Source organism: Myxocyprinus asiaticus, chromosome 1 (genome assembly GCF_019703515.2).
Source record: "Myxocyprinus asiaticus isolate MX2 ecotype Aquarium Trade chromosome 1, UBuf_Myxa_2, whole genome shotgun sequence".
Classification (NCBI taxonomy): Eukaryota; Metazoa; Chordata; class Actinopteri; order Cypriniformes; family Catostomidae; genus Myxocyprinus; species Myxocyprinus asiaticus.
Genome location: NC_059344.1, coordinates 28,998,353 through 29,017,399, shown reverse-complemented (window position 1 = coordinate 29,017,399; position 19,047 = coordinate 28,998,353). Strand labels below are relative to the sequence as shown.

At 43.8% G+C, this 19,047-nt stretch overlaps 1 protein-coding gene across 1 annotated transcript in view; it reads right to left on the bottom strand.

Annotated features, from left to right (window-relative positions):
* The window catches only part of LOC127440757 (protein ENTREP2-like), a 200,185-nt gene extending 194,900 nt beyond the window's left edge, over window positions 1-5,285 (bottom strand). Inside the window, exon 1 of the mRNA XM_051697603.1 lies at window positions 4,504-5,285. Coding sequence (XP_051553563.1) covers window positions 4,504-4,728 — 225 coding nt within the window. The 5' untranslated portion in view covers window positions 4,729-5,285. The remainder of the gene's footprint in view (window positions 1-4,503) is intronic.
* Between the last annotated feature and the right edge of the window lie 13,762 nt (window positions 5,286-19,047).

The following is a 19,047-nucleotide window of genomic DNA, read 5'->3' as shown; positions in this document are numbered from 1 at the left end:
TTGACACACAAATGCGCCATTCATGGCATTTATACGGTATATTCACTTAAAAGTCCCTTATTTGGGAATTAAAATGTGATTGGAATTTGAATGCCCAATAATCACGGTTGTCTCAAATAACCATGGTTAAATCAAATAACTGCGATCAGACAGTTATTATAATCGCGACAGGCCTAGCTTTGACTAAAAAGATCTGTGTTGGAACAGAATAACAAATTGTCTTGTTGCATAGTGAGAGAAAGAGAAGCATGTGTTAAATTTTCATATGAAGGAGGATGAACAAAAATATCTCAGAACACACATACACACAAATTCAGAGATCTCCTGCTGATCAAGCCTCCCTGCTGTGGTCAGAGACTTGATACAGGCTCTTTGTATCTGTCTGATGCTTCAGCAGAGACAGAGGGATGAGACATGAGGGGGACGGAGGTGGGGAACATGGGATGTAGGGCTCCTTAACATAACCTTAATTGTCAACCTTAACCCCTATCTTAGAAACAGAGTATAAAAACAATAACATGCCACCTTTTGTTCATTAGCCTTTCATCTCTTCTCCAGCTTTCTCCAGAGTTTTCACCTCTTTAATTAATTCAGTATGCACTGACCCAAAAGTGTTTGCTGTGTGTATACAGGCTTCTATATACTTCCAGAGAAGTTCTTCTTCTTTCTTCGTTCAAGGGTAAAAAGAAGTTCTAAACAGCTGAGCAATGGTATACTGTTTGAGAACATTGAAACACCCGCCACACCACTGTGAGAGGCATTTATATGTACATTTAAATATGAGGACGCTCAGTAAAACCTCAACTAATGTGACATTAAAGTGTGTTATCAATGACTTTAAGACTCATTATATGAGTAGAATTCACAAGAGGTCAGTAAAGAAGTTGTTTTAACAACTCGATGATATAAAGTTGTGTATATGCAGATGAAAATGTTTAATTTGTCTTCTTTAAATTCTGAATTAATGACACTAGTGGCCTAACACGCTACATGTGGCCATAATATGCACCGATTACACTCTGTTATTGTGATTTATGATGACACTTATACTATTGTAAAGATGAATGTATAAAAGTGTTAATGTGCAGAATAAAGAAAAAAGAATGATGATAGAGGCATATCTTACTTTAGACAGATGTGTGAATGGCTTTCGCTGTGGATAGCACATGAGCGAATGGGCACTTGAGAGTATTTGAGTAGATTTGATTCCTTTTGTCGAGTAATTAAAAACAAACAAAACAAAAAAAGAATCGCATGACATGGTCTTGGAAAATGTCTCTAAGCAAACAATTATACAGATGTAGGTACATTTCCACCAGCTCTTTAATAATTGTACACGCAGATGTGTTCATGTTGACTAACTGTGACTGACTGAACAACGTAACGTCACTCCTACCGATGACGTGGACAAATGGCAGTAAGAAGGTGTTTAGCAGCCGGTCAGAAGTTTTCCTAAAAGTTCGCCCCAGCAAGCTGTTATGAACCACAGAGACGAACACAAAAACACCTTCTCTTGGGCCAGATTTAGTTCTAAATGACGTCACACCCATTCATTCTTCGCTTTTGTAGGAAATATATCAAGGCCTTACCTGCATGAGCTCAAAAAGGATTTGAAAGGGAATTAATGGAATAGTTCACCCATTGTTTACCAACCCTAATGCTGATACAAACCCACGGCTGTCCCTGGTCCCCCTCCAATTTCATTGTAGCCAATGTAAAAGAGCAGCTTAGACATTCTGCTAAATATCTCATTTTGTCTTTCACGCAAGAGAGAAAGTCTTCTGGGTTTGGAATTATATGAGGGTGTGTAAGTGATAAAAAAAATAATAATAATTTTGTGGTGAACTATCCCTTTACATGCCCCATAAATATTAGAACTGGGTATCCATACAGATTTCAAATCGATTTAATTTGATTCCGATTTATAAGGTCTCAATTTGTTTAAATTCTGATACAAACTGATTTGACTGTGGTTCATTTGGGTATATTTCAGTTAAAGTGTTCATTTTGCTTACAAATTAAAGAAATTATCTTTCAGCTAATGCTGTAAATTACACAGGGAACTATCTAGCTTGGTACATTAACAAACATATTCATTAAAAAAATTAGCAGCATGGCCCAAACTATGCTATACTGTATATTTAACAATTGCTATTTATTTAACAGATTGAATAAACAATACAATCAAAACTGAATTAAACTTTTTAAGTATATGTAAAAGATTGATCTTGGGATTTTAAGAATAGATATCCGAATTGTTCAAATGAAGATCGCGATTAATCGTAAAAAAAAAATTGCTTTTGATTACTATGAGGAAGCCTGCAGTCATAGGATGTGGCACATATTTTGATAATAAAAAGATGGGATGGGATACAATGAAGACACAGTCGATAAACAGAATAACAAGGAATAAGAGGATTGGTAAGTTTGATCAGATGAGTGATTTGGCTAAATGTCTACACAGATACATTGCTTTCAAACACATAACTTGTTACATTTCCTCCGTACAAGGGCACGCACACCTGCTGTCCAGCCCCCTTCCTCAGTTCACTGAAGCCCACACACACCATTAATCCAATCCTCTGATTGGTAACTGCAGAACTGCATTATGCCCCAGTTGCTCAGCCCACTCCCGTGAGGAATCATACAGCGTGTTCACCAGCTTGCTCACACTATGACCTCAGGGCTGAACATGGTAATTTGCCCCCATGAAAACCCAGCCTCAAACTATATTCTTAAACCCTATTAGGTATTTAAAACCAGCTAAGCGCCCTACACCTACAGTACATTTACAAGAAAATCCATGAAATGCATATCAAATCATACAGATACAAGCTGGTACTTCTCACAGGCATATGTTTCCTTATCTGGTGCATGCAATACATCAGTTTCTGGAGAATGATCAGCGAGTCTTAAGCCCTGTTGTTTGACCTCTGACCCCTAAGCTGGTTATCTCTGTCACCACACATGTCTCCTTTCCTTCTATTTTACTCATTCACCCCCATAATTAACACCACCAAGCTCTTTCACAGAGCCTATGGCAGGAAATCAAGGGAGCATGACTTTATAAATATTGACGGTAGTTGCCATGAAATTTTACGATGTTGAAAATATTGTCCTCCAAAAGCTCCCTGTACAGTGCCCAGTAAAAATGAAACTGGGGTTTGCCCTTATATGCTTCTTGGTGAGGAGCAATGGCAATGTAAAATTCACTTCCTAGCCTACATCCTCCTGACAATGCAAGGTGGAGTCATGTTTAACATTCAACTACAGAGAATTTTGGCAACACTGTTATATGTATTTTTTCTGTTTATACTACAAAGGCACTGTGACTACTTTTATTGACAGTGGATATTTCAGATTACAAGAATAGAAATTGTAGTTCTTGGTAATTGTAAGCAATGTGCTGAATGAGAAAAAGCATTTAGAGGTTAGGAAACATTTGAGGACATGGTGTGAGCTTCAAAACATTTATATTCAGAAAAGAGTAGCCAGTTCACAAAAAGGATTCAAAAAGATGCTGGATTGTAGAGTGACACTACGTTTTACTATAACCTTCCTTCATTGCCCAGAGCTGTTTCTGAGCTTTTTTTCTATGGAGATAGAATCTAAATCTTAATTTCAACAAAAATGCATGTCAACAACTCTGTGTCCCAAATGACGCACTACATTATTCAATTACAATATACTCTATGCATTCCATTTTCAAAGTGATTCAAGAAGCAACAGGCAAAAAATAAACAAACACTAACAAAATATGTGCAACATGTCATTTGTGGATTATAAGCAGCTGTATTCAGTTACATTCAGAGTTACTTTACAGCAAATAATGAACAAAATATAACGTGCCTGTATATAAAACAAGATAACAATATGACAAAAAGACAAGCTATGAAAACAGTATATTGGACACATAATAAGTATGCAGTAATAAGGATGTATAACCATGGTTATCTATGGAAAGTACACCATAAAAGTGTGTACTAGTAGTACCAACACAAGGCAATATAGGAATTAAAGAAAAGAAGTTGTGATTCATTACAGGGCTCATATCTGTATGAAAATCGGTAAAGGATCAAATAATCAATACTAGTCACAAATTAACATCCACATTACTGCTGAAGATAAAAATGCATCTTTACAATCTCCTCCATGGATTTGGCTTTGTTCTGCTGCATTTGTAAGGAGAATTCGAATAACAGGTGAACTCACCTGAGCCAAGAGCAATAAAATAAGCTTTTGTAGCTGCAAAGGGTCTCCCTGCATCCAATTTATTTAAAGGGCACTTCATTTCGCTTTTGGCGAATATTATACCTCAGGCTCTCAGTGATGAGGTGGAGAATTTCATTATAAACTAAGAATCACGCGAAGATGAAGAGTCGCGCGCGCGACATGATTGCTGACTGTGCAATTGCTGGGGCTCACAAATGACGCGTGATATCACATCTCTAAACAGGAAAAACACACAAAATGACATTAGTTTTAGGTACGGGTTCCACTTACCGAGAATCCAGCCCAAAAGGGACACGAATGTCTGACCCTCGGAGAAGTAGTGAGGGCCAAAGCGGCGAAACTGACAGCCAAGATGAGACTCCCGAGCACCATCTGTGAAACTCCCAGAGAAAGCATGATGCGACTCCGGGTCCGAAACTCCCTCAGCCGGGAGAGACTGCGGGACAGGGACACCGGGCTCAGAGACCGACCTCTCGGCATCGCACTGACCGGCATGGTCACGAATATAATAGTTTGAATGAAAGTTAAAGTTTAGTTAAATCAGCGAGCTACCCCTCTGGGTTCAGTCGATCCGACATCCACAATGTAAAGAACAATTAAAAGCGGGTTTCCAAGCCGCACAGACCATCATCCCGTTACGCGAGGAATAAAGACGTCATACACTCTCGCTGTTCTGAAGAGAAGTGCGCTCATTTTTAAGCAGGCGCTTAATTGAGGTTATCCAAAACGATTTCAATAATGCACAATGAGGTTCGCTTTGCGTAAACGCACGTTGTTCTCGCGAGCGCTTCGGTGATCATCCATCAAATCCGTCCGTTAATGCAATCTCTCACGACTCGTCTCAGACTGTAGAACGTTCAAATGATTCTACGACAGAATGCGTTTAAACAGTAACATTCGAAATTACAATAACAAACTTAACGTTCCTCGCCTTTAACTAGACCGATGCGTACGTCAGGTGAGGTACGCCTGCAAATGACATGCTTTGAGATTCCGTTTCTAACGCTCGGCACCGGTTTACGACTCCCATTCGAGTCTGTGCGTAGAGCAGCTCTGCCGCCGCAGTCTCGCGCCAGTCGCCTGTCAGTCAGATGTGTGACTAGGTGGTTGGGGAGACTAGAGGAGGTGAATTGTGGTGGCGCCATATGTACATTCACATGGATGCGGGCAACGACTCTGTTTAAGGCGCCACAATAGCCCTTGTGGATGCATATTCACCCTACTTAATGATAAACGATAACAAAATTATTCACATTGTATTACTTTCGGTAAAATCCTACAGCTCTCCCTTTTAAAACTGAAACTTTTCTTTAAAAATATGCCATCATACAATAGAACATTAGGCTATTTTATCATCAATTAATAAATTAGATAAAAACAATGTACAGTAGGTTATATATATAAAAAATAAATTAAATTAAATTAAAAAGAAAAAATATATATTTGATTCATGTCTATGAACACTAACTTACCAGCTGAAACCCCAAGTGACAGGCACCCTAAGACTGATATATTATTTTTTAAAGCAATAGAAATACAGACTCCATAAATAAAATAAAAACAGGTTAAATAGTGCATATGTATCAGAGCATTTATTGAATTATTTGCATAGATCTACAATATTTAAGATTAGGCTATTACTGTAAGTGTAGGGCAAAGATTCACACAGCTCGATTTACCGCACTGATGAAAATATAATATTAGCCTATTACAGTTTTGTTGAATTGCTAAGGCACATTTCTTGAAACCTTCACCCATTTTCTCACAACTTTAAACACAAAACCAAATCTTCACACTACATTCACAAAACCCCAGACTCTAATCAAACAATCGCCTCAAAACCATTTCATCTGTGCTCAAAATCAAACTATGCTTTCAGATCATACACACAGCCAGTCAGGGGCATAGATTCCGGGGGGGATGGGGACCTGAACTGGACCGTCTATTATTTGAAAGCTGGGACCCGGACCCGGCCGGAAGACACTGACCCGATCGACACCGATTTCACAGCTGATTGCTATTAACAAGTTAATTTACAAGTTGTGAAAACAAAGCTTCGTCTCACCTAATGTAACGTTAGTAGCCTTCTCCCCTGTGCCTGGCCATGACGCATATAATCCATCCTCCTTGGCCTTGCCAAGAAAGTTGGTAAAATACATCCAGGTTTTCTGTGATTCCTCTCTTGCTGACTGAAACAGCATAGCTAATCCACTCATTATTTCAACTTCAAACATCCACTTGCTGTCACGGTGACAGATGAAAAACACGACTTGTTTAGAATCAGCTTTGCAGTTTTTTTGTATCTCGCATAAGATAACTTCGACTGTTTGCCCTTTTGAACTATAATAACGATTGCTCGTTCATTGCCACGGCTGCTAACGTTAGCATTGCTAATTTGCTATCGTGTGCCTTAACTCCGCTCTGCCTCTGACCTCACTCAGTTTGTTGTGGCTCCTCTCCGTTTTTCACCTTATTTCCCAGTCGCACTTTCTCATCCTAATTTTACAATGTTGCAAGTTACAACACACACACACAGCACCATCATCATCAGCGCTGTCTGATCACAGCCGGGTCTTCTCGGATCGACTCATTATTACACATAATGTTAAACAAACCCGGGACCCGCGGCTATAGAATGACACCCGACCCGGACCCAGCTGACCGATTAAAATATGGATCTGAACCCGTACGGGTCCTGGGTCAGGTCTCAGGTCCTTGGGTCACGGTGGACCCGTGAAGACCTCTACTACAAGCACTGTGATACAGTATTGAATGTCTGTATATTCAGCACTTGAATACTGTAAAAATACAGTAGTCCAACTGCAAAACCCCAAAGAACACTATAAATAAAAAACACATTACAGTACACTCACTCAAAAATGAAGTAACTGCAAAATCAAAGTCAATGAGAGATTCATTCTACAGCATCAAGTTTTCACATCATTTGAAACAAGTGTGAACTATTTTGAGTCGTTGTGTGTAAATGACGACAACTGTGTTGTAGTTGTGTTTGACTTTTGCTGCCCATGTTTACCGTTTTGCAACACAAGTGCATCACAGTGCGAAATGTGTCTTAGTGAGTGAAAATGTGTTTAGAGTTTTGCAAAAAAGAGTGATTGGTTCGAAAAAATGGGTTTAGGCCACTGAGCATTTGGTTCAGAGAATGGGGTTTATTGTTTTAGCAGTTCAGTACAAACTGTAAAATATCGGTTTTATAACGTAATATATCGCTCGTCACAATGAACAATCCGAATGGATCTGCGCAGTAGGGTGTTAGCGCCATCTGCAGGCCACAGAGGGTCACTATACACTTCCTACACTGATGTTCCCTATCTGTCACTCACTCGACGTTGTGTCGATGTAGTGACACTAGGGGTCACTCCTGGGAGCCCCAAACACCTCTGCTTTTTTGAAAAAAAGGCCAATGGGAATTGGCGAGTGGAATTTGCATGCCACTCCCCCGGACATACGGGTATAAAAGGAGCTGGTATGCAACCACTCATTCAGATTTTCTCTTTGGAGCTGAGTGGTTGCATTCAGTGCACTGAATCCTTTCTTTCCAGAAGTGCATGTGGTGCCGACAAGATCGTGGGAGGCACCTTTTACTGCCCGGTCCAGGTCTTTCAGCTCCCCCGCTCTCACTACCCTCAATGGTGGAGTGGCCAGGGGGTATTCGGTGATCCCCCAGGTGGATAAGGCGCTCGCGGTGCACTTGTGTCCACAGAGCGCCGCCACCTGGCATGGGCGCCCGAAGCTCCCGTCCAGGGCCTGTTGGTTTACGTCATCCCTGACGACTGGATCCTATGGTGCCGCTGGACAAGCCGCCTCCATCCTGTACGCCATCGCTCTCCAGCAAGTACACCAAGCCAAGCCACTAAAGGAGCTGCACGAGGGTAGTTCTGACTTGATGCAGGAATTGCGCTCGGCAATGAAGGTCACGGTGCGGTCTCTCGGGCAGGCGATGTCCAATTTGGTGGTCCAGGAGTGCCACTTTTGGCTCAACTTGGTTGAGATGCGAGAGGCTGACAAGGCACGGTTCCTTGATGCCCCCATCTCCCAGGTTGGCCTGTTCGGCGACACCGTCGAGGACTTTGCCCAGTAGTTCTCGGCAGTGAAGAAGCAGACGGAGGCCATACAACACATCCTGCCCCGGCGCGGCTCAAGACCCGCCTGCTCGTCGTCAAGGGCATCCTCCTGCAGCAACAACACCGGCTCCGCCTCAGCCCGTCCCCACCATGGAGCACAAAGCAGGAAGCAGACGCCACCCATCTCACGGCCGGCCGCTAAGAACCTGAGGAAGGTTTAAAGCACCCCTGAGACAGGCGACCCAGGGGTGAGGAGACCTGCTTCTCTGGAGCTGGTGAACAGACCACTCCATTCCCCGGTGGAGGGCCGGGTGGAGAATCCTTTGTTTCATTTTTTGCCGCATGCCCAAGAGGCTGCGGTACCTAAAAGTTCGACAAAAGAGTGGTTTTCTTGTTTCCTGGGTCACATGTCCGGTGCGCATGGCCGTCGTCACGACCACCGTCCAACGTCCCATTTTTCATATTATAGTGTGTTATTCTTGTGTTTCAAGGTTTTTGCTTGTACAGTTTACGGATCGCCATGTCCGCTCATTATTAATACTCAGGGTATTAATTATCACGATTTTGTTTTGCTGTATTGTGGTCCAACCAAATTGGATTGTTGTGCAATTTCGCCATCGTGGGTAAGACCGCAACTGAGTTCATCCATTAAGGAGTCAAATAACGCGGGACTGTTTACGAGCCATCCACCGCGTCTCTGAGCGATGAACTAAACAGCTGCTTTCTCTCCCACGATCGCGAAATCAACTTTAGGACTGTCACTTCTCTCTCTCTCTCGTACTAACCACACACGCACACATACACGCACGCGACCCCTCACAAACATTCTGGCACACATTTTTGGCTCGTAGATAGCTTAAATGCTAAAGCCCAGCTTTGTCCCTAAGCTATCGTACAAGTGGATACACGCGGTAACTGGTAGACGCCATCTCTGCCCCCATTCGCGGTCATATTCCCTGGCCGGAAGTCTCGCGTGACATACTCTCCACGAGAGTCACGTCCACCATTTTGTGCGCGTCCCTCCTTACACACACACACACACTGTCACACACACACACCTTATGTGTTATAGGATTATTTTATTTCCATATCTAATCATATCACTGTTTAGTTTGTAGTTGTAAGTCGGAAGTTTATTGACTGCACTGTATTAATTATTAATTGATTTTACTGCATAAATAAACTTTGTTTATATTACAAAGAGAAGTGTTTTGGTTTGTTTTGCATACGCCTGTGTCATGCTGACAGAATGTCAGTGCTCGGATTCAAACCTTCATTCATTGTTTTTTCCGGAAAATCGATATTCTTCGGATGTCGATTTTCCTAAGAAAACAATCTAATATTGAGACTGTTTTACTATTTGGTTATTAGTCCCTGATTTCAGGGTGGTGCCCCGTCAATGTTAATCCTTATTAATATTCTATTGATTTTTGATAATTAATAATTATCTTTGATGATTGAATTTGAATGGTCAATAAGCTAGTGTTAATTTTAATTAATATTTCATCGATGTTAACAATTATCTTTGATAATTGTTGATTTAAAGGATTAAAAAAAGCTAACATTAATTCTCATCAATGTTCTATTGATTTTAATAATGAATAATTATCTTTGATAATTATTAATTATTGCCAATAACCAAACTTGCTCCTAAACGTAGCACACTACATTTACTGGAGCCCCATATGAGGGTTTAATGAGTTAGATCCAATTAATTCATTTAAATATTAATTAATAACTACAGAAATAATTATTAATTATTTCTGATAGTAACACTGATCTAAACAACCAGTAAAGCCCTACACCTGTATGCCTTGAAGTGGTATTTGTTCGCTAAGTGGTGTTCTTCCCGACGCGAAGACCCCCAGAGATGCGCAGTCGGATCGGTGCTTTCCTTCCTGCAAGAGAGGCTGGAGGGTCGGCTGTCCCCCTCCACCTTGAAGGTGTATGTAGCTGCTATTTCGGCTCATCACGATGCAGTAGATGGTAAGTACTTGGGGAAGCACGACTTGATCATCAGGTTCCTGAGAGGCGCTAGGAGGTTGAGTCCCTCCAGACCGCACCTCGTCCCCTCGTGGGACCTCTCTGTAGTCCTTCGGGGTCTACAGGGAGATCCCTTTGAGCCCTTGGGATCAGCTGAGCTTAAGGCACTCTCTTTGAAGACTGCCCTCCTGACTGCGCTCACATCCATCAAGAGGGTAGGGGATCTGCAGGCATTCTCTGTCAGCGAATCGTGCCTGGAGTTCGGTCCAGGTTACTCTCATGTGATCCTGAGACCCCGACCGGGTTATGTGCCCAAGGTTCCCACAACTGCTTTTAGGGATGAGGTGGTGAACCTGCAAGCGCTGCCCCAGGAGGAGGCAAACCTAGCCTTGGCGTTGCTGTGTCCGGTGCGAGCTTTACGCATCTATTTGGATCGCACGCAGAGCTTTAGAAGCTCTGAGCAGCTCTTTGTCTGCTTTGGTGGTCAGCGGAAAGGAAGCGTTGTCTCCAAACAGAGGATCGCCCACTGGGTCATTGACGCCATCGCAATGGCATATCAGGCTCAGGACATACCACCCCCTGTGGGGTTACGAGCCCACTCTACCAGGAGTGTGGCGGCCTCCTGGGCCCTGGCCAGTGGTGCCTCTTTGGCAGACATCTGCAGAGCAGCGGGCTGGGCAGCACCCAATACCTTTGCGAGGTTCTATAATCTCCGGGTTGAGCCGGTCTCATCCTGTGTATTGGCAGGCACGAGCAGGTAAGTTCCGGGACAGCTGGCCGGGTATACCGCTTGCGCAAAACGCCTTTCCCCTCCCTTGAGATGAAGATGTGTGCTCTTGACTCCCAGTCATGTTCAAGGAAAAGAGGTCTCGGTTGGGCTAGCCTGTCCCTATTGTTGGGCAGTCGACTTGTTCCTGAAGGACCATTCAACGCTCATAAGAGCGTTGGGAAATGTTATGTGATGGCCTTGTGCGCTAGCTATGAGGCATACAGCGGTCTGCCTGTCATGCACCGCCAGTTCACGTAACACAGTTCAGATAGTTGTGGCGTTTTGTATAGGGACCCCTAGTGTCACTACATCGATACAACGTTGAGTGAGTGACAGATAGGGAACGTCATGGTTACTTTCGTAACCTCCGTTCCCTGATGGAGGGAATAAGACATTGTGTCCCTCTTGCCACAACGCTGAACTACCCGCTGAAATGGCCGGGACCTGATCTCGGCTCCTCAGCACAAAACCTGAATGAGTGGTTGCATACCAGCTCCTTTTATACCCGTATGTCCGGGGGAGTGGCATGCAAATTCCACTTGCCAATTCCCATTGGCCTTTTTTTCAAAAAAGCAGAGGTGTTTGGGGCTCCCAGGAGTGACCCCTAGTGTCACTACATCGACACAACATCTCGTTCCCTCCATCAGGGAACGGAGGTTACGAAAGTAGCCATGATGTTTAATATCGCATTACAGTTTTTTTTTTTTTTTTTTTAATTGCTAACAAGCATCGGTCAATACTGAAGCCACTTTTTCAAAACTCTTCATATAGTCTGCATTACCAACATGTATCTTGGCCAAACAGTTAATCTCACCTCCAAAGCTCACCCAAACCACCAACACACTTAATACATGTCTCAAAATAAGCTCGTTCGACCATAACACTGGCAACAATTCTCACTCAGAAAGCATGCATTGTCACCCAGAACACACTGACCTAAAAACACTAACATCAGGGAGCATTACAAAAATGATGAACTTTTATCTTTGAAGTTTTAATGATTTTTCACTTAAATCAGTATTTCATTATAGAATAACAAAAACACCTTTTCACTGTATTGACTGTAATAAAGTATATGTAACAAGAATGAATCAGAAATGCAGCGATTTGCTTCAATATCCTTTATTCCTTCTATATCTTTGCAAATAATTATTTACTGGTGCAAAAGAAAAAGTTGCTGGAATTTTTTCTCTCTTTTTTTTTTTCCTGAAATTCCAGGTCTGCAATCCAGTTTTTCTGAATTGCTAAAACACATTTCTTGAAACCTTCACCCATTTTCTCACAACCAAATCTTCAAATTACATTCACAAAACCCCTGACTCTTCTGGCAAAATCAAACAATCAGAGCATTCATTAGACATTACATCAAAAAACGGAGAACACGGCATCCAGGGCATGTAGTTACAGAAAAGAAAAATGTTTATTGTATACACAGTCAGCCACAACATTAAAACCACCTGCCAAATATTGTGTAGGTCCCCCTCGTGCCGCCAAAACAGCGTCAACCCGCATATCAGAATAGCATTCTGAGATTATATTCTTCTCACCACAATTGTACAGAGCAGTTATCTGAGTTACCGTAGACTTTGTCAGTTCGAACCAGTCTGGCCATTCTCTGTTGACCTCTCTCTTCAACAAGGCATTTCCGTCTGTACAATTGTGGTGAGAAGAATATCATCTCAGAATGCTTTTCTGAGGTGCGGGTTGGCGCTGTTTTGGCTGCATGAGGGGGACTTACACAATATTAGGCAGGTGGTTTTTATGTTGTGGCTGATCGGTGTATAGTAAGCACATTTTGTAATTACTGTCAAAAAAGTATAGTAATCACAGCTTATAGTAGTATAGTGAATATATCGTATAAACGATGACAACTGTGTTGTACTTGTGTTTAACTTTTGCCGCCCATGTTTACCGTTTTGCAACACAAGTGCATCACAGTGCGAAATGTGTTTTAGTGAGTGAAAATGTGTTTAGAGTTTTGCAAAAAGAGTGATTGATTCGACAAATGGGTTTAGGCCACTGAGTATTTGGTTTAGAGAATGGGGTTTAGTGTTTTATCAGTTCAGAAAAACTGTAATAAAAATTAAAAAAAAAAAAATAAATCAACAACATGTATAGTAAAATCACTCATACAGTACAGTTCTAGTTCTCCCTCTCTCCTGCATTTGGCCACAAGTTCTCATCAACATCACATCTTATGTCTTCTCTAGCGATGCATCTTGGAAAGTATCTTCTGGAATATCTAATCCAACCCTGGCAGCCTTCAGGAGAAGTGTGTCCACACCCTGCATTCATGGCATCCAGTAAGGACATATGGTCATGTGGATGGTGGTCATAATTGTGGCCCTTATCTCATCAGAGACCACCGCTCTTGGTCTTCCTCTCCTTTGTCCTCCATGCATTCTCCCTCTCCCTGCCACTCTTCTTTCCCCACCAACCTGTCTTTCTTGATCCATGTTTCCAAATAAAATCATTCCGAAGCCGTACTCAAAGAGGACACTTGAGTAGGCTTTCAGCTGAAATTGCAATCAGCTGTTCCCTATCTGTCACTCACTCGACGTTGGTGTCGATGTAGTGACACTAGGGGTCATTCTTGGGAGCCCGAGACACCTCTGGTCTTTGATAAAAGGCCAATGAAAATTGGCGAGTGGTATTTGCATGCCACTCCCCCGAACATACGGGTATAAAAGGAGCTGGTATGCAACCACTCATTCAGATTTTCTCTTCGGAGCCGAACGGTCATGCTCGCTGAGCTGAATACTACTGTTCATTCACCTGCTGGATCTGATGGCGCATTTCAGCGGCTTCTCCCTCCTCTGCACTGGTGCACTGCAGAGAACGCCCCTGGGCGCTTCGGCAGAAAAACTAGAGAGTATATTTTCTGAAAGAGCATTTTTCCCCTCTAAAAGAGTATATATTTCTCTAAAAGCGCACACACGGAACGTCTTTTTAAAGACGCGTCTTTTTAAAGATGCTTTTCCAATTGTGTGTTATTCCTGGTTGTGCTCGTTATCTCTCGCCTTCTAACGGTCACGATCACGATCAGACGGGCATGGCGCCACGGGACACACCGCGTGGCCATTACGTCGGTCTGTCACCGTCTTTTCAGCCCTTGGACCGACCTCTCGTTTCCACGAGCAGGTGTTCTGCTAGAACTGGTCTCCAGGCGCGTCGTGGTCACGACAGATGCCTCCAAAACGGGCTGGGGCGCTGTTGGCAACGGGCACGCAGCCGCCGGCCTCTAGACGGGTCCGCGGCTGCGTTGGCACATCAACTGCCTCGAGTTACTGGCAATTCTGCTCGCCCTGTGGAGGTTCCGGCCGTTGATCCAAGGCAAGCACGTGCTAGTTCGGACAGACAGCATGGCAGCGGTAGCATATGTCAACCACCAAGGCAGTCTGCGCTCCCGCTGTATGTCATAACTCGCCCGCCGTCTCCTCCAACGGAGTTAGCAGCACCAAGTCGCTGCAAGCCACTCACATCCCGGGCAACCTCAACACTTCGGCGGATGCGCCGTAACAACAGGTTACCCTCAAGGGAGAGTGGAGACTCCACCTTCAGGTGGTCCAGCTGATTTGGAGTTGATTCGGTCAGGCACAGGTGCACCTGTTCGCCTCCCAAGAATCCTCCCACTGCCCGCTCTGGTACGCCCTCACCGAGGCCTTCCTCAGCATAGACGCGCTGGCACACAGCTGGTCCCCTGGCATTCGCAAATATGCATTTTCCCCCAGTGAGCCTGCTCGCACAGACCCTGTGCAAGGTCAGGGAGGACGAGGAGAAGGTCGTCCTGGTAAGCACCCTACTGGCCCGCCCAGACGTGGTGCTCGGACCTCACGCTCCTCGTGACAGCTCCCCCCGGGCAAATTCCCCTGAGGAAGGCCCTTCTTTCTCAGGGAAGGGGCACCATTCGGCCCCTGGACGGGACGCGGAAGACCTAAGCTGTCTCCTACCTGCGGTGGTAGACAGGTTCACTCAGTCTAGGGCTCCCTCTATGAGGCGCCTGTATGCCTTTAAGTGGCGTCTGTTCGCTAAGTGGTGTTCTTCCCTTCAGGAAGACCCCCAGAGGTGCGCAGTCAGATCAGTGCTTTCCTTCCTGCAAGAGAGGTTGGAAGGGAGGCTGTCCCCTTCCACCTTGAAGGTGTACATTGCTGCCATAGCAGCACACCACGACGCAGTTGACGGTAAGTCTTTAGGGAAGCATGATCTGATCATCAGGTTCCTAAGAGGCGCCAGGAGGCTGAATCCCTCCAGGCCGCGCCTTGTTCCCTCATCGGACCTCTGTAGTTTTTCAGGGTCTACAGAGAGCCCCCTTTGAGCTTGCAGTCAGCCGGGCTTAAGGCACTCTCCTTGAAGACTGCCCTCCTGACTGCGCTCACTTCCATCAAAAGGATAGGTGACCTGCAAGCATTCTCTGTCAGCGAAACGTGCCTGGAGTTCGGTCCGGGCTATTCTCACGTGATCCTGAGACCCCCGACCGGGCTATGTGCCCAAGGTTCCCACCACTCCTTTTAGGGACCAGGTGGTGAACCTGCAAGCACTGCCCCAGGAGGAGGCAGACCCAGCCCTGTTGTTGCTGTGTCCGGTGTGCGCTTTACGCATCTATTTGGAACGCACGCAGAGCTTTAGAATCTCTGAGCAGCTCTTTGTCTGCTTTGGTGCACAGCGGAAAGGAAGCGCTGTCTCCAAGCAGAAGATCGCCCACTGGCTCATTGACGCCATAACTATGGCATGTCTCGCCCAAAACATGCCGCCCCCGGTAGGGCTACGAGCCCATTCTACCCGTGGTGTAGCGGCTTCTTGGGCCCTGGCCAGAGGCGCCTCTCTAACAGACATTTGTAGAGCAGCGGGCTGGGCAACACCCAACACCTTTGCAAGGTTCTACAACCTCCGGGTGGAACCGGTTTCGTCCCAGGTAGTGGCACGCAACACAAGCGGATAAGCCCGGGATAGCCGGCCAGGTGTATCGCTTGCACATAGCACCTTCCACCTCCTTTTGAGCTGAAGACGTGCGCTGTTAATTCCCAGTAGTGTTCACAAAAGTTGTTCCCTGGTTGACTTCCTCCGAGCCCTGTGGCAGTCGAGTTTTCGGAGAGACTCGCTGCCGGCCCAGTACACGCGCTTACTAAGAGCCCAGTTCTGGGGTAGGTGCTCCGCATGTGGCGGTTCCCTGTAAGGCTAACCCCATGCGATCTATATCTTCCGCTAGTTCGTTTCCCTACTGGCAAACTGCGTCTTCCTTGGGCAGAGCCCCTCAGTCTCCATGTTGTAGTAACTCCTCCCCCATTGGGCAGGATCTACCTTGAAGGCTCTCCACATGGTTGGAAAGACCATGTGATGTATTCTTCCACTTAAATATCCCCCCCTCTCTTGGGGCGAGGTGTGGTCTCCGCGGTGTCCTCCCCTTGGGAGGGACACCCCCCGACTAGACCTGGCGGCCCAGTCAGATAATCCCCCTTCTTTTTTAGGGAGTGGAAAAAGAGAAGGGGAAAGAGGCCACGACTGCGTTAAGCCTGTCTCTATCTCTGGGTAGTCAACTTGTCCCCAAAAAGGGCCGTTCGACACTCATAACTGTGTTGGGGGAGGTTACGTGTCGACCTGGTGCGCTGGCTATGAGGCACACAGCAAGTCTGCCCACCACACACCGCCAGTTCACGTAACACAGTTCAGCCTTGTGGCATTTTGTATAGGGACCCCTAGTGTCACTACATCGACACCAACGTCGAGTGAGTGACAGATAGGGAACGTCATGGTTACTGGTGTAACCTCCGTTCCCTGATGGAGGGAACGAGACGTTGGTCCCTCCTGCCACAATGCTGAACTACCCGCTGAAATGGCCGGACCTTATATCGGCTCCTCAGCGTAAAACCTGAATGAGTGGTTGCATACCAGCTCCTTTTATACCCGTATGTTCGGGGGAGTGGCATGCAAATACCACTCGCCAGTTTTCATTGGCCTTTTATCAAAGACCAGAGGTGTCTCGGGCTCCCAAGAGTGACCCCTAGTGTCACTACATCGACACCAACGTCTCGTTCCCTCCATCAGGGAATGGAGGTTACACCAGTAACCATGACGTTTTTGGAATGATTAAATATTCTGCTAAATTTTTCTATATATTTCAATCTGGTTACTGCAGAAATGCATGACATTTGCCATCATTCTGTTTTGAATGTGTTTTTACAAGCTCTGGAAACAGTGTGTTAGCATTTGAAAACGTGCTGCACATAACCCTAGTTTTGCAGGTGGTGGAGTATGAATGAGAAAGTTAATGGATTTTGGAGAATGTGATCATTGAATGCATTTTGTGTGATAGCAATGAAAAATGATTCACAGTTTGGTCCACATACACTCCTGTTTCGCTGACTGTGTGAAGAGTTTTGACAATGTGACTTCAGTTTTGAGTGTGACCAATGCAAAAAACAAACAAACTGTAAAACACATTTTGAAAGTCCTCTTACCCTTAAAGGCATAGTTCACTCAAAAATGAAAATTCTCTCATCATTTATTCACCTCATGTTATCCCAGATGAGATGTGTATGACTTTCATTCTCTTGCAGAACACAAAGGAAGCTTTTTAGAATTATATTTCAGCTCTGTAGGTCCATACACTACAAGTGGCCAAAACTCTGAAGCTCCAAAAATTATATCAAGGCAACATAATAGTAATTCATACGACTCCAGTGGTTGAATTCATATCTTCAGAAGCAATATGATAAGTGTGGGTGAAAAAAGATCAACATTTAAGTCCTTTTTTACTCTAAATCTCCACTTTCACTTCCGCATTCTTTTGTTTTTGATGATCCACATTCTTTGTGAGAATTTAGTAAAAAAATACTTAAATATTTATCGGTTTCTCAACCACACTTAAATCGCTTTGGAAGATATAGATTTACCCTCTGGAGTTGTATGGATTTTTATGCTGTGTTTATGTGCTTTTTGAGCTTTAAAGTTTTGGTCACCATTTACTTGTATTGTATCTACAGAACTGAGATATTTTTCTAAAAATATTTGTTTGTGTGCAGTAGAAGAAAGAGAGTCACACATCTGGGATGGCATAAGGGTGAGTAAATGGTGAGAGAATTTTCATTTTTGGGTGAACTGTTCCTTTAAGGATAAAAATGGGCATTGCATCCACTATGCAAATAGCTTTGCATTGCAGCTACAAGGAAAACCACCAATAAGACCACAACACCTTGTATTTTAAAAATGACTTTATTTTATAATACAGTGGCATACTGGAAATTGTTTTGAAAAGGGTCGAAGCAGTGTTACAGTATATTGTCTAAAGAAAATGCTTTCTGGTGTGCCATAATAAATCGTCTATTAGTACAAAAATACATTTCAGGACACGCAATTTAGCATCCAGTATTACAAATAAATGGGTGGGACACATTTAGAGCACTCCGTTTAAAAGAAATAAGTTTTGAGAAGTGTACATCAAGCACTTTCCTTTGTAAATAAAGAATAAAAAGATGGTTATCATAAAAAAAACTTAGTGTGTAACTATAGAAAAGGTGAAATTATTACAGCTACATGTTCCAAAGCCCAAGGGTAAAACCAGAATACAAAGATCAGACCATTTTCATTTCATTCATTCTCTTTTATAAATGTTTCTTTCCCTACGTTTTATACAAAATAATGAAGACATACAAAAGACTTTTTTTTACAAACCAATAATGAAGGCAATATGCTAGCATTATGTACAGCCAATTTGTCTCCTTTCTCCCATCTTTTATTTTTGTTTCTCTTTAAAGGTCATGTGCATAGCAGATTAAAACAGAAAACCTGTTCTTAGCCTTTATTCCATTCCTGTGTGTGACACCCAGTTTTTTTTTTTTTTGTGTGTCTTGACAAAATGGCAGAAAGAAAACTTCACTTTCAATTTATCATTAACACAACTTAGCAAAAAGAAACAAAAAAGGTTTTTGTTATTGAAAAAGTGTATCATTTCAGATAAGGCATCACTGCTTTAGATGGAGT